The sequence below is a fragment of the Jaculus jaculus genome, chromosome 12 (assembly GCF_020740685.1).
Source record: "Jaculus jaculus isolate mJacJac1 chromosome 12, mJacJac1.mat.Y.cur, whole genome shotgun sequence".
Lineage (NCBI taxonomy): Eukaryota > Metazoa > Chordata > Mammalia > Rodentia > Dipodidae > Jaculus > Jaculus jaculus.
Window position 1 is genome coordinate 63,381,657 of NC_059113.1, and position 12,888 is coordinate 63,394,544.

At 41.7% G+C, this 12,888-nt stretch overlaps 1 protein-coding gene across 3 annotated transcripts in view; it reads right to left on the reverse strand.

Annotated features, from left to right (window-relative positions):
- Nucleotides 1-12,888, reverse strand: part of Kif27 (kinesin family member 27) — a 211,992-nt gene that overhangs the window by 157,214 nt on the left and 41,890 nt on the right. For all 3 annotated transcript variants that reach the window (XM_045131475.1, XM_045131476.1, XM_045131474.1), the window contains exons 3-4: nucleotides 7,784-7,984; nucleotides 4,149-5,089 (exon numbers count right to left, since the gene is read on the reverse strand). In XM_045131475.1, coding sequence (XP_044987410.1) covers nucleotides 4,149-5,089; nucleotides 7,784-7,984 — 1,142 coding nt within the window. The remainder of the gene's footprint in view (nucleotides 1-4,148; nucleotides 5,090-7,783; nucleotides 7,985-12,888) is intronic.

The following is a 12,888-nucleotide window of genomic DNA, read 5'->3' on the forward strand; positions in this document are numbered from 1 at the left end:
GGCAGAGTTAGGAGGATGACCATGAGTTTGAGGCTACTCTGAGACTGCATAGTGAATTTCAGGTCAGCCTGGGCTAGTGTGAGACCCTATCTTAAAATAAATTAACAATTAATTAATTAAAAATAAAAAAAATAATGAAATGGGGCTGGAGAGATGAGTCAGTGGTTAAGGTACTACCTGCAAAGCCTAAGAAGCCAGGTCCAATTCCCCAGTACCCACATAAAGCCAGATGCAGAAAGTGGCACATGTGTCTGGAGTTCACTTGCAGTGATTAGAGGCCCTAGTGTGCCCATTCTCTCTCTGTCTGTCCCCCTTCTTTCTCTTTCTGTTTGCAGACAAATAAATAAAAATATTTTGGACTGGAAAGATGACTCAGAAGTTAAGGCATATGCCTACAAAACCTGAGGACCCGGGTTCAATTCCCCAGTACTCATGCAAAGCCAAATGCACAAGGTGGCACATGCATCTGGAGTTCATTTTCAGTGTCTAGAGGCTCAGGTATGCACATTTTCTCTCTCTCAAATAAATAAAATGCTTAAAAATAAAAAATAATGAAATGGTGCAACAGCTATTTTATCTGTATAATATAGCAATTATTTTCAAAATGACCAGAAATCCAAAATCATACACAGAAAAAAAAAACATTCAAATAACAAGATAGAGACCAGTAGATGTATTTTTTAATTTTTTTGTTTTGTTTTATTTATTTGAGACCGACAGAGAGGGGGTGGGGGACAGACAGACAGAGAGAATGGGCACATCAGGGCCTCCAGATACTGCAAACAAACTCCAGATGCATGTGCCACCTTGTGCATCTGGCTTACCTGGATACTAGGGAATTGAGCCTCAAACCAGGGTCCATAGGCTTCACAGGCAAGTGCTTAACCACTAGACCACCTCTCCAGCCCAGAGACCAGTAGATATTAATATAGAGATTTTTTTGTAGATGCATGTATGTAATATGTGTGGTACATGGATGTGTGCAATATGTGTGTACATGGATGTTCAGAGATGCTATACCCCTCATGAATGCACACAGGTCAGTTGGCTTTCCTCCATCCAGTTGTTTCCTTTAAGACAGTGTCTCTTACTGATGCTAGAATTTGCCATTTTTGAAAGCCCCAGCTATTCTCTCACCTCTGCTTGGACTTGGGACTATGGTCATGTCCAGATGTTTACATGGGTTCTGGGGAACCAAATTCAGGCAGTTTCAAGCCCCTTTAGGTCTTCATGTTTGCATGGAAAGTATTCTTAACTGATGAACTTTCTCTCCACAAAAGCAGAACAAATGTGCCCTGTTCTCTGTGTTCCATATATATATATATATATATATATATATATATATATATATATATATATATATATATATATATGTTTTTCAAGCAGGATCACAACAATCCTTCTATTTAAGTTTCCAGAGTGCTGGGATTAGAGGTGTTTCCTACCATACCCAGCTTCCTTGTGAAATACAATCATTCAAAATCCATGTGTTTTGTGAATGAGCAGTGAGGAAATGTGTATGTGTTTTCTTCTTTCAAGAACCACAAAAGGGAGTTTGGGAATATAACTCAGTTGATACAATGCTTATCTAGCATTCAAGAAGCCCTGGGCTCAATCCCCAGCACCACATTAAAACTGGGTATGGTGGGCTGGAGAGATGGCTTAGCAGTTAAGCGCTTGCCTGTGAAGCCTAAGGACCCCGGTTCGAGGCTCGGTTCCCCAGGTCCCACGTTAGCCAGATGCAAAAGGGGGCGCACGCGTCTGGAGTTCGTTTGCAGAGGCTGGAAGCCCTGGCGCGCCCATTCTCTCTCTCTTCCTCTATCTGTCTTTCTCTCTGTGCCTGTTGCTCTCAAATAAATAAATAAAATTAAAAAAAAAAAACTGGGTATGGTGACACACTGTGGATATCAAGCTAAATGGGGGAGATGTAGATGTCAAGTTAATTCATAACAGGGTAATCTTTGCACAAGCTAAGCCTGAGGACATGGAAAGCTGTGCATCTTGGGTAGAGCTTCTTGAAAGCAAAAACTGACAGCTTCTACAAAGTTTTTCTGATGAAATAAACCTAAACAAAAATTCAGATCCAAACTAATAAGTATATGATCTGAACTGATAATCACAAGTCAAACAACTCATGATTGTCATATGTAGGAAATGCCAAACATTCTTTTAATTCTGCTAAAGGTCTCTGTAGTTTTCTATTCATTAACCTTAAATAAAAGCCCTGAGTGTAGGGTTCTCTCTCCAGGGAACCCCCGAGCCTACTTTGAATGATATTCTTTGTTATGTGTTCATTTCAAATTCTTCCAAACACCTCTGGACTGTATAATACACTGAAACACAGAGCCATAATGGGCATAGTGGCTCACATGTGTAATCTTAGCACTTGGGAGGCTGCTCAGTTTGAGGTCACGCTGGGCTACAGTGTGAGACTATCTCAAAAAGATAGATAAAAATAAAAAAGGACTAGGGCACAGATATGTGGTATAGTGTTTGCCTTTGGTTGGATCCCCAGCACCTTGCACTTTACTGAAAACAACACAAAGCCATAAAGGGAGAAAAACTCAGTGAAACATAATTTTGCTCCTAAAAATGTTTTTTTTTTTCATCCTTTCCTTAACAGGGAAGGCTCATAAGGTTCTATTTAATAAATATAACACATTAAAATATAGTTTAACCATAGGAGAGAGAAAGGCAAGCTAACAAAGGTAAAACTTGAGGAATGGGAAAGGAGATCATAGGAAGAAACAGAAGAAGGCAATGACAATGAGAGTTCACAAGATTCTTTTTAAAAATACTTCTGAAAAAAAAATAACTTCTGGCTGGGCGTGGTGGCGTACTAGGGAGTCAGAAAGTAGAGGTAGGAGGATTGCTGTGAGTCTGAGGCCAGCCTGGGAGTACAGAGTGAGTTCTGGGTCAGCCTGGGCTAGAGTAAGAAAAAGAAAAGAAAAAAAAAAACTTTTGGGGCTGGGGAGATGGCACAGCAGTTAAAGAGGTTGCTTGTCAAACCTACTTACCACTCTGGGTTCAATTTCCCAGTAGCCACGTTAAGCCATATGAGTAAATGACATGTGTCTGCAGTGTATTTGCTGTAGCCAGAGAGCATGGTGAACCCATAGCATTTCTATGTCTCTGTCTCTCAAATAAATAAATAAAAATACAAAAAAAATTGTTTTTAAACTTCTTTTAAAAGGGTTTTTAGGGTTCAGGAAAAATCTTTAAACTCCAAACCATGAGTTGTGGTCTTTTACCAAAGAATTTGGATACAATAAGACTAAGAAGGATAATTGTTAAATGATTTTTTTTTCCAGGGAAAAAGAGAAGGAAAGTAAAGAGAGCTTCTGCCATGTGAAAGGCAAGAGAGGGTGGGGTGTCCATGTGGAAATAGGGGTAGAGGTAGGGGTCCTACTTGCTCCCATCCTGGCCCAGCAGAGCAGAGATGAATGTGGGTGGGGGGCTGCAGGAGCAAGGACTTAGAAGTACAGTAGAGGTAAAAAGCCAGAAGGAGGTCTGGGCTAGGGCTGGCTCAAGAAGAGGTCAGCTGTAATGCCAAGTTTAGGGCCGAGTTTAATCAGTCAGAATTCCAGGATCAGATTGAAACCTTAATTTTAGGAAAGTAGAACCCCTTTCCACAGAGAAACACAGGGTGTTTAAGGAAAAACAGATTAGGCAAGAGATAAGGAGAAGCCAGATTCTTCTCTGATCTCTAGCAAAGTGGAGACTGCAAGGGCAAGCCCAAAGACATTCTTCCTGCTTGCTTTAGGGGCCCAGTCACCCTAACAGCCTCATTCTGAAATTCCAAAATGACTTTTAGAATTGCCAAATAAATGTAGTCCTTAAGCAAGCTACTTGTAAAAGTGATGTATATAAGCCAGGTATAGTAGCACATACTACAACCCCAACACTTAGGAAGCTGAAGCAAGAGGATGACCATGAGTTCAATGCTAGTCTGAACTAGAGACCTTATGTCAAAAAAAAAAAAGAACGAAAAAAGAAAAATAAAACAGAGTTGGGGATGTAGCTCAGTGGTAGAAGAGTGCTTGCCTAGCATATGAAAGGCTATATTCTGCTGGTGCTACAAAGAGACCATGTCTCAAAAATATGCCAATTAATTAATTAATTAATTAATGAAAGTGATTTCTAAGTACCTGGTATTTCTTCAGCTGGAGAACTGTTGTATACTGTGGTCCTTCTAGGATTTCAACTCCTTGGTTTCTGGAGAATAAGGTGGCAGCCTTCCTGACCTGAGTCATACTAATCCACTCCTGTAGCTTGTGCTGCTGTTTCTGGTTGAGTTTGACAGCATCTCTTAAGTCCACCAGGAAGGTAAAAGCTTCTTCTATACAATTTTGGTAGCCTAGACATTCCTCTTGGAGCTGAGCTACTTGCTCCTCAAGAGAATGGATTCTACTTTTATCAGGCGTGTCCTCCTGAGGGATCTGGCTAGTTTGGCTGATACTAGACTGATGGCTTCGCAAAGCTTCTCGAAGCAACTTTATTTCAAATTGCATTTCATCCATGCGGTCTGACTCAGGGCTAAAGTTCAAAGCAGGCTTGTTCCTAATGTTCCGTGCTCTGTTGGCATATTTAAGAGAGTTTAAGGATTCATCAAAATCTGAGGAGGATGGGCTGACACATGTGATCATGACAGTCTTGGCACTGCCTCCCAAGGAATCTTTCAGAAGCCGAGTAATCTTGGCATCCCTATATGGAATATGTGAACTTTTCCTTCGTGGATCCCCAAGGGCACTTATTACATTTCCTAGAGCCAGCAATCCACTGTTGATTTGAATGGATTCTTTGAACCGTTCACCAGTATTCCCTGTTTTGGTTACTCTTTCTGATCCAGCCAAATCCACAAAATGGAATTTGGAGACAATATGCCGATGCGGATGCCTTCGGGATCCATCTTCAGCTGCCTCTGTATTTTTCTCAACTTGACAAATACTGATTGTAAAAATGGCATGTGACCTACTGGAGTGCTCATTCATTTGGGTGATGCCTGTATGTCTGGCTGCATTTCCCACCTTCAGGAGACTCATCACTTCATCCATGTTCTCCACGTGGCATTCCTTAGCCCCAACAATCACTTAAAACAGTAATAGCAAGTTTTAAAACCAGGTTTTTGTCAAAGTTCAGTAGAGTTAAATTGATTACACAACAGTTATTCCTTGCTAAATAGCCCCAGAAGATAGCCTCCATTGAAAACTATCAATAGGACAGCCAGGTGTGGTGGCACACACCTTTAATCCCAATACTCAGGAGGCAGAGGTAGGAGGATCACCACGCATTTGAGGTGGCCCTGAGACTACAGTGAATTCCATGTCAGCCTAAGTTAGACTGAGACCCTACCTCAAAAAACAAAAACAAACAAAAAATCAATAGGAGATGAGAAGAAGGCTCAGTCAGTAAGGCACTTTCCATGTAAGCATGGGGCCCTGAGAAACCCTTGTTGGTGGCCTTTTGTAATTTCAGGGCTCTGGAGGCTGAGATAGGCAGATTCCTCCATAAAGCTGGCTAGCTGAATCAATAAGCTCTGTGTTCACCTTAGAGACCCAGTCTATGTAAATAAGGTGGAAAGTGACTAACGACTGAGAAAAACTCTATATTCATATGTACCTTCATCCACAAGTGCACACACACACATGTGCCCACACATAGATACACAATACATACATGCATAACATACATACATACACATGAATTTTTTAATTCTTTTTTAAATTTTTTCCAATTTGTTTTTATTTATTTATTACAGACAGAGAGAGGGAAGGAGGGAGGGAGAGAGAGACTGAGTAAGAACGGGCATGCCAGGGCCTCTAGCCAATGAACACCAGACACATGCACCACCATGTGCATCTGGCTTACATGGGACCTGAAGAATCAAACCTGGGTCCTTAGACTTCACAGGCAAGTGTCTTAACTGGTAAGCCATCACTCCCACACAAATTTTTAAGTTCTTATTTATTTATTTGCAAACAGAAGGAAAGAGAGAGAAGAGGGAGGGAGGAAAGGAGAGGGAGAGAATGGGCATGAGAGGGCCTCTAGCTGCTGCAAACAAACTCCAGATGCTTGCACACTTTGAGCATCTGGCTTTATGTGGGTTCTAGGGAATCAAACCTGGGTCCTTAGCCTTTGCAGGCAAGCGCCTTAACTGCTAATTCATCTCTCCAGCCCCACCAAAATTTTTTAGTAGCATTGCAGACAGTAACATCATAACATACATACATACACATGAATTTTTTAATTCTTTTTTAAATGTTTTCCAATTTGTTTTTATTTATTTATTACAGATAGAGAGAAGGAGGGAGGGAGGGAGAGAGAGACTGAGTGAGAACGGGCATGCCAGGGCCTCTAGCCACTGCAAATGAACACCGGACACATGCACCACCATGTGCATCTGGCTTATGTGGGACCTAGAGAATCAAACCAGTCAGCATCATTAAAGATTTTTAGGAACTGGATGTGGTGGCTTATACCTGTAATTTCATCACTGGGGAGGCTAAGGTAAGAGAATCACTGTAAGTTTGAGGCCAGCCTGTGCTACAGAATGAGATTTGCTTCAAACAAAGCCAATTAAGAAAACTTAGAAAATGTCCCAAAGGTATCCATTTAATACACAGCACTTGTGTCTAAACTGTAAAAGATGTAATTTATTTTGTAAGTATAGGTTTTTTTCACTTACACATCATAGTTAACTATTGGACAGAGGTTATAGCTCAGTGGTAGAAATGTACACAAAAGCACAAGTGAAGCCCTAGGTTCAATTCCTAGAACCAAGAAGCAAAATGGGACAAAACAAAAGCCAGAAGAACTCTTTATTTCAGTTTTTATGGATGGCCTATAAGAAAATGGGAACTAGGCCTGGTGGTACAGGCCTTAAAGTCAGCTATGCTGGAGGATGAGGAAGGAGGATCTAAAGGTCAAAGCCAGCTTGGACAACTTAGTGAGATACTGTCCCAAAATAGGTGTGTATGAGAGAGAGAGAGAAAGAGAACAAGCTCTGGGGATGTAATTTGGTGGTTTAGCACTTGCCTAACATTGGTTCAATTCCTGGCCTGGAAAAGTAAACCAATAAAATGAACAACAAATGTTCTCTGTTTTTAAAAATTCTTTGGACTAGGGCTAGGGAGATGGCTCATTAGTAAAAGGCACTTGCCTACAAAGTCTGCTGGCCCAGGTTCAATTCCCCAGTACCCATGTAATGCCAGATACACAAAGTTGCACATGTGTCTGGCATTAATTTGCAGAGGCTCAAGGCCCTGGCACCCATACTCAGCTCCTTTCTTTCTTTCTTAAATATAAATAGATAAAAATATTTTTTGAGGTAGGTTCTCAGTCTAACCCAGGATGATCTGGAATTTACTATGATTCTCCTACCTCTGCCTCTTGAGTACTGGGACTGAAGACATGAACCACCACCCCCAGCTCAAAATATTTTTTAAAAATTTCCTTGGAGGGCTGGGGAGATGGTTTAGCGGTTAAGCGCTTGCCTGTGAAGCCTAAGGACCCAGATTTGAGGCTCAATTCCCCAGGACCCATGTTAGCCAGATGCACAAAAGAGGGCGTATGCATCTGGAATTCATCTACAGTGGCTGGAAGCCCTGGCGCGCGCGCGCGCGCGCTCTCTCTCTCTCTCTCTCTCTGCCTCTTTCTCTGTCTGTCACTCTCAAATAAATAAATTAAATTAAATTTAAAAAAATTTCCTTGGACTGTATCTGGAAATTGAATTAAGGTTTATCTATATGCTAATGAAGCAATCAATTTAAGTAGGCTACTTCACCTGTGTTTCCCTTTTCATCTTCTCGGATATGAAGATCCTTCACAGATGTCTCCAATTCTAGAAGATCTCTTAGGTCTTCCTTGTACACTTCTATGTATGATACTTTTACATTAAAGTCAATGCTCGGATTTTCAGAGATGCTTTGAAATATTTCTTGGATAGCTCGAGGAATGATACCTTTCTGACCCTCCACAACAGAAGCTGAAAATTTAGAAACAGAAAGCATAACTGGAACTTGAAATATAAAAAAAAGCCTCAACTGAAATTTTCACTTAATAAATTTATTTTCTACATTTCTATAATAAAAAGCAATAAAATTCATGGCATAAGTTTTCATATGTATCCCCTTACATATAATTCATTCATCCAATAAATATTTGCTTAATATCTACTAAGTATCATGAATATTCTAGGAGTCTGGGATCAATGAAGAAAACCTGCAGGGGGAGTGGTCTCTAACCCTATGAGATTCTTCCAAGGGGAAACAGGTAGTAACAATAAAGAGCACCTGCAACACACATGGTGCATTAAAATGTGGCTAACAGCTGAGTGTGCTGGCACACACCTTTAATCCCAGCACTTGGGAGGCAGAGGTAGGAGGATCACAGTGAGTTTGAGGCTACCCTGAGACTCCATAGTGAATTCCAGGGCAGCCAGGGCTAGAGTGAGACCCTACCTCTCATAAAACCAAAATAAAATAAAATGTGGCCAACCATTAGGGAGGTCACTGAAGCCCCCAAAACATTACAGCCATTGCCAAGGCTCTGGCTGCCCACCAGAACTAGATGATAAGACCCTATTGCTGAAGACTCTACATGCTTGGGCTCTAGGACACTGGGAAATCAAGCTGGAGCTAAGCTGGAAACCTCCTCCCTGTTGACTAGCTGGCAAAAAGCTGTTAAGAGCTATGCTGCATGCAGCTCTTTGAGAAAAAGAAGTCATAAATGGTGTCAAACAGCAGTGGACCCTGCAAGCCTTAAGCCTGGCCAGCCAGGCCAAATGTGCCAACTAGTGCAATAGTGGCATGTCTGTTATGAGGGAAACCAACCACTCTCTAATTAGACTGGAGGCCTGCTCCACAGTACTGAAAACCTAAGTCAAAAGCCTATGGCTTCACTGAGAAATCTTGCTGGAGTTGAGCTGAAAACTGCCTGTGTGGACCAGCTGACAGAAAGCTAGTAAAAACTATACTGCATGCAGCTCCATGGGAGAAAAAGTCATCAGTGGAAATAAACAAGATGGGCTAACCAGGCCAAATAAGCCAACAGAAGCAATAGTGACATGTTATGGGGGAAACCAACTGCTCTCTAATGGGACTGGAGGCTTGCTCTATGGGAGGGAATATGTTTGACACTGAAAACCTATGACGGGAGGGGGGGAAGTCATGAGCCCTAGGGGTATAACGCCTGCTGGTGTCTGGCTAAGTATATATATTATGCTCACCACTACTAGGTAAGAACTTCTCTTAATGTTCATACTCATATGTATTTATGCTATTCTCACTTTTGGTTAGAAAAGCTTCTCCTTTCAGATGGTGATAATCTCTGGGATGTAAATACAGGGTACCATAGTGCTGAGAAGTGACAAGGGAATGTTCAGCACTGAAACATTTCTATCATGCCGTCTAAGGTTCAGGGTCCATGGCAGAAAGAATGTAAGAGCCAAAGGGAGGGTAGGACTGCTTACAATGCAATCTTCCAGTATAAAATGACCTGGATATCAATGACCTCACTGCTGGGAGTTATGAACCAAACCTCAGCCATGTTAACAGAAACCACCATATAGCAAGGAAGTTTCTACTTCCTCACCTAATACTCAACTACCAGAAACAAAGACTGCCATATAGCAAGTTAAGTTTCTACCTCCTCGTCTAAAATTCAACTACCAGAAACAAAGGAATCGTACACTTGGGTAAATACTCCCCCATGCTACCAGTAGCTGATGAAGAAACAAAGGCATTGCGGCTTAACCAGTAACTCTGTGATCTTTGGCCTGATTACGTCCCCTTGCCCCTACAACCTTATATACACCTACATGTAAAAATAAAATCTCGAGGCCTTGACAAACACTTAGCATGGTCTCCTTCTTGTGTGTGTTGGCCTTCTCCCATTCAGGTTAGCTTCTCCTCAGGTCCTTGTTCAACTCCCTGCTGGCTGGGGCACCTCACAATGCTTGACACTACCTAACCAAGACCTTCATAATAAGATGAAAAGATGATAACATCAAAATAGAAGACAGACTAATTGAAAGTGGGAGATTTGATGGACGGTAGATTTGAGAGGTGAAGAATGGGGATGGGAATTATCATGGTTTATTGTCTATACTTATGGAAGCTGTCAATAAAAAGTTCAAAATTAAATAAACATTCTCTTTTTAAAAAGTGGCCAACCATGGTGGTACACACCTAAAAGCCCAGCATTTTGGGAGCTGAAAAAAGGTTCAAGACTTGAAGGTCAACCTGTGCCATACAACAAAGGCATAAAGACAAACAAAAAAGTGTAAGTGCATGTGGAGTAAAAACCAAGGCAGAGGAAAAGGACTGGGAGAATAAACTGTGTGTTGGGTGTAAGGTGCAGTCTGAACTATGAGGGTCATGTGATGAGGCTGGATACAGCCACCAAAGGGAGACTCAGAAAAGAAGAGCACCAAAAACTGATTCCAGAGTCACTGCATTTTTTTAGCAGAGGTATCAGGAACCAGAAAAGGTACCTGAGGAGAGACTAAGAAAGAAGAAAACTTAGGATGTGGTCACCTGGAAACCAAGTAGAGAAACTGTCAAATGAACTAAGAGGTCCAACAGATTTAGCAAAAAAAAAGCCACTGAGAATTATCTTGACATGTGCACTGTCAAAGGCTGTGGAAGGTTGAATGAGTTCAGGAAAGAAGGGATACAGAACACTGGACACAGTGAGTCACAGGTGACAGTTTAAAGCTCTGTTGAAAAAAAAAAAAAAAAAAAACAGAAAAGGAATGGCAGACAGCAGAGGAAGTGGGTAAAGGCTGTTTTTTTTTTTTTTGGGGGGGGGGGGTTCGAGGTAGGGTCTCATTCTGGTCCAGGCTGACCTGAAATTAACTATGTAGTCTCAGGGTGGCCTTGAACTCTCTGTGATCCTCCTACCTGTGCCTCCCAAGTGCTGTGATTAAAGGCGTGCGCCACCACACCCGGCTAAGAAAGGCTGTTTTTAAAAATAGTATAATCTAGAGCTGGAGAGATGGCTTAATGGTTAAGGCCCTTGCCCGCAAAGCCAAAGGACCCAGGTTCAATTCCCCAGGACCCACATAAGCCAGATGCACAAAGTGGCCCACTCATCTAGAGCTCGTTTGCAGTGGCTGAATGCCCTGGCATGCCCATTCTCTCTTTCTTTCTACCTGTCTCTTTCCCTCCCCCTTGCTCTCTCTAATAAATAAATAAAAAAATTTTAAAGAATAGTATTATCTAATATATTCAGCACCCTCTCAGTTATTAGTACTGCTATACTAAAATACTACTGAAAATGATACCTTTGTAACTGATACATTATGTTCAGAATCATTAATATAATACTTTTACTGCATAAAATATTATGTGAGCCAGGTATGATGGCTTACACTTGTACTCCTAACTCTCTTAGGACGTTGAAGTTTGAGGCCAGCCTGGGTTACATGTTAAGACCTTGTTTCAAAATTAAAAAGGAAACAATTGCAGGGCTAATTTTATTTGGGTAAAAGAAAAACATGAATCTATACAAAGAAAACTTAAAAAAAGACAAAGACCTGGAGTAATGGCACAATGGTTCAAGGCACTTGTTTGCCAAGCCCACCACCCAGACTGAATTCCCTGTATCCACGGAAAGCCAGAGGCACAAAGTGGTATATGCATCTGGAGTTTGTTTGGAGAGGCAGGAGGCCACTGTACCCATATTCATTCATTTTTTTCCCCTCTTTCTTTCTGCTCACAATAAAAATAGTTTTTAAGGGGATGGAGGAATTGCTTAGTGGTTAAGGCATTTGCCTGCAGAGCCAAAGGACTGAGGTTCGATTCCCCAGGACCCACGTTAGCCAAATGCACAAGGGGGCACATACATCTGGAGATCATTTGCGGTGGCTGGAAGCCCTGGTGCACCCATTCTCTCTCTCTCCCCCCTCTTTCTCTGTCAAATAAATAAAAATTTAAATTTAAATTTAAAAAAATAGTTTTTAAGAGCTGCAGAGATGGCTTAGTGGTTTAGGCGCTTGCTTGCAAAGCCAAAGGATCCAGGTTTGATTTCCCAGGACCCACATAAAGCCAGATACACAAGATAGGACATGCATCTGGAGTTCATTTGCAGTGGCTGGAGACCCTAGTGTGCCCATGCACACTCTCTCTCTCTGTCTCTCTTTCTCTCTCAAATAAACAAATAGAAGACTAAATGTATATATTTTTTCAGGCAAGGCCAACAGACTGGCTTCTTTTGTGAGAGCGCACAAGAGCAAGAGAGAGAGGAGAAAGAGAGTGGAGCGCCAGGGTTTCCAGCCACTGTAATTGAACTCCAGACATGTGCACCACCTTGTGTGCATGTGCAATCTTGTACATGCATCACCTTGTGTGCCTGGCTTATGTGGGACCTGGGGAGTCAAACATAGTTCCTTAGGTTTCGCAGGCAAGTGCCTTAACTGCTAAGCCATCTCTCCAGCCCTAAAAATATTGTTTGTTTGTTTTTTTCCTCTTTGAGGTAGCATCTCACTCTAGCCCAGACTGACCTGGAAGTAGCCACTGCAAATGAACTCCACATGCATGCACCCCCATGTACACCTGGCTTACATGGGTATTGGGAATTGAACTGGGTCCTTAAGCTACACAGGCAAGCACCTTAACTGCTAAGCCATCTCTATAGCCATAATACTTTATTATTGTTGTTACTATTATTATTATTGGTTTTTTAAGGTAGGGTCTTCCTCTTGCTCAGGCTGACCTGGAATGTGCTATGTAGTTAGTCTCAGGGTGGCCTTGAACTCAAGGTGATCCTCCTACCTCTGCCTCCCAAGTGCTGTATGCCACCCTACCCAGCCCCCTAAAAATATGTTTAAAAAAATACAAAAATGAAGCCGGGCATGTTAGTGCACTCCTTTAATATCAGTATTTGGGA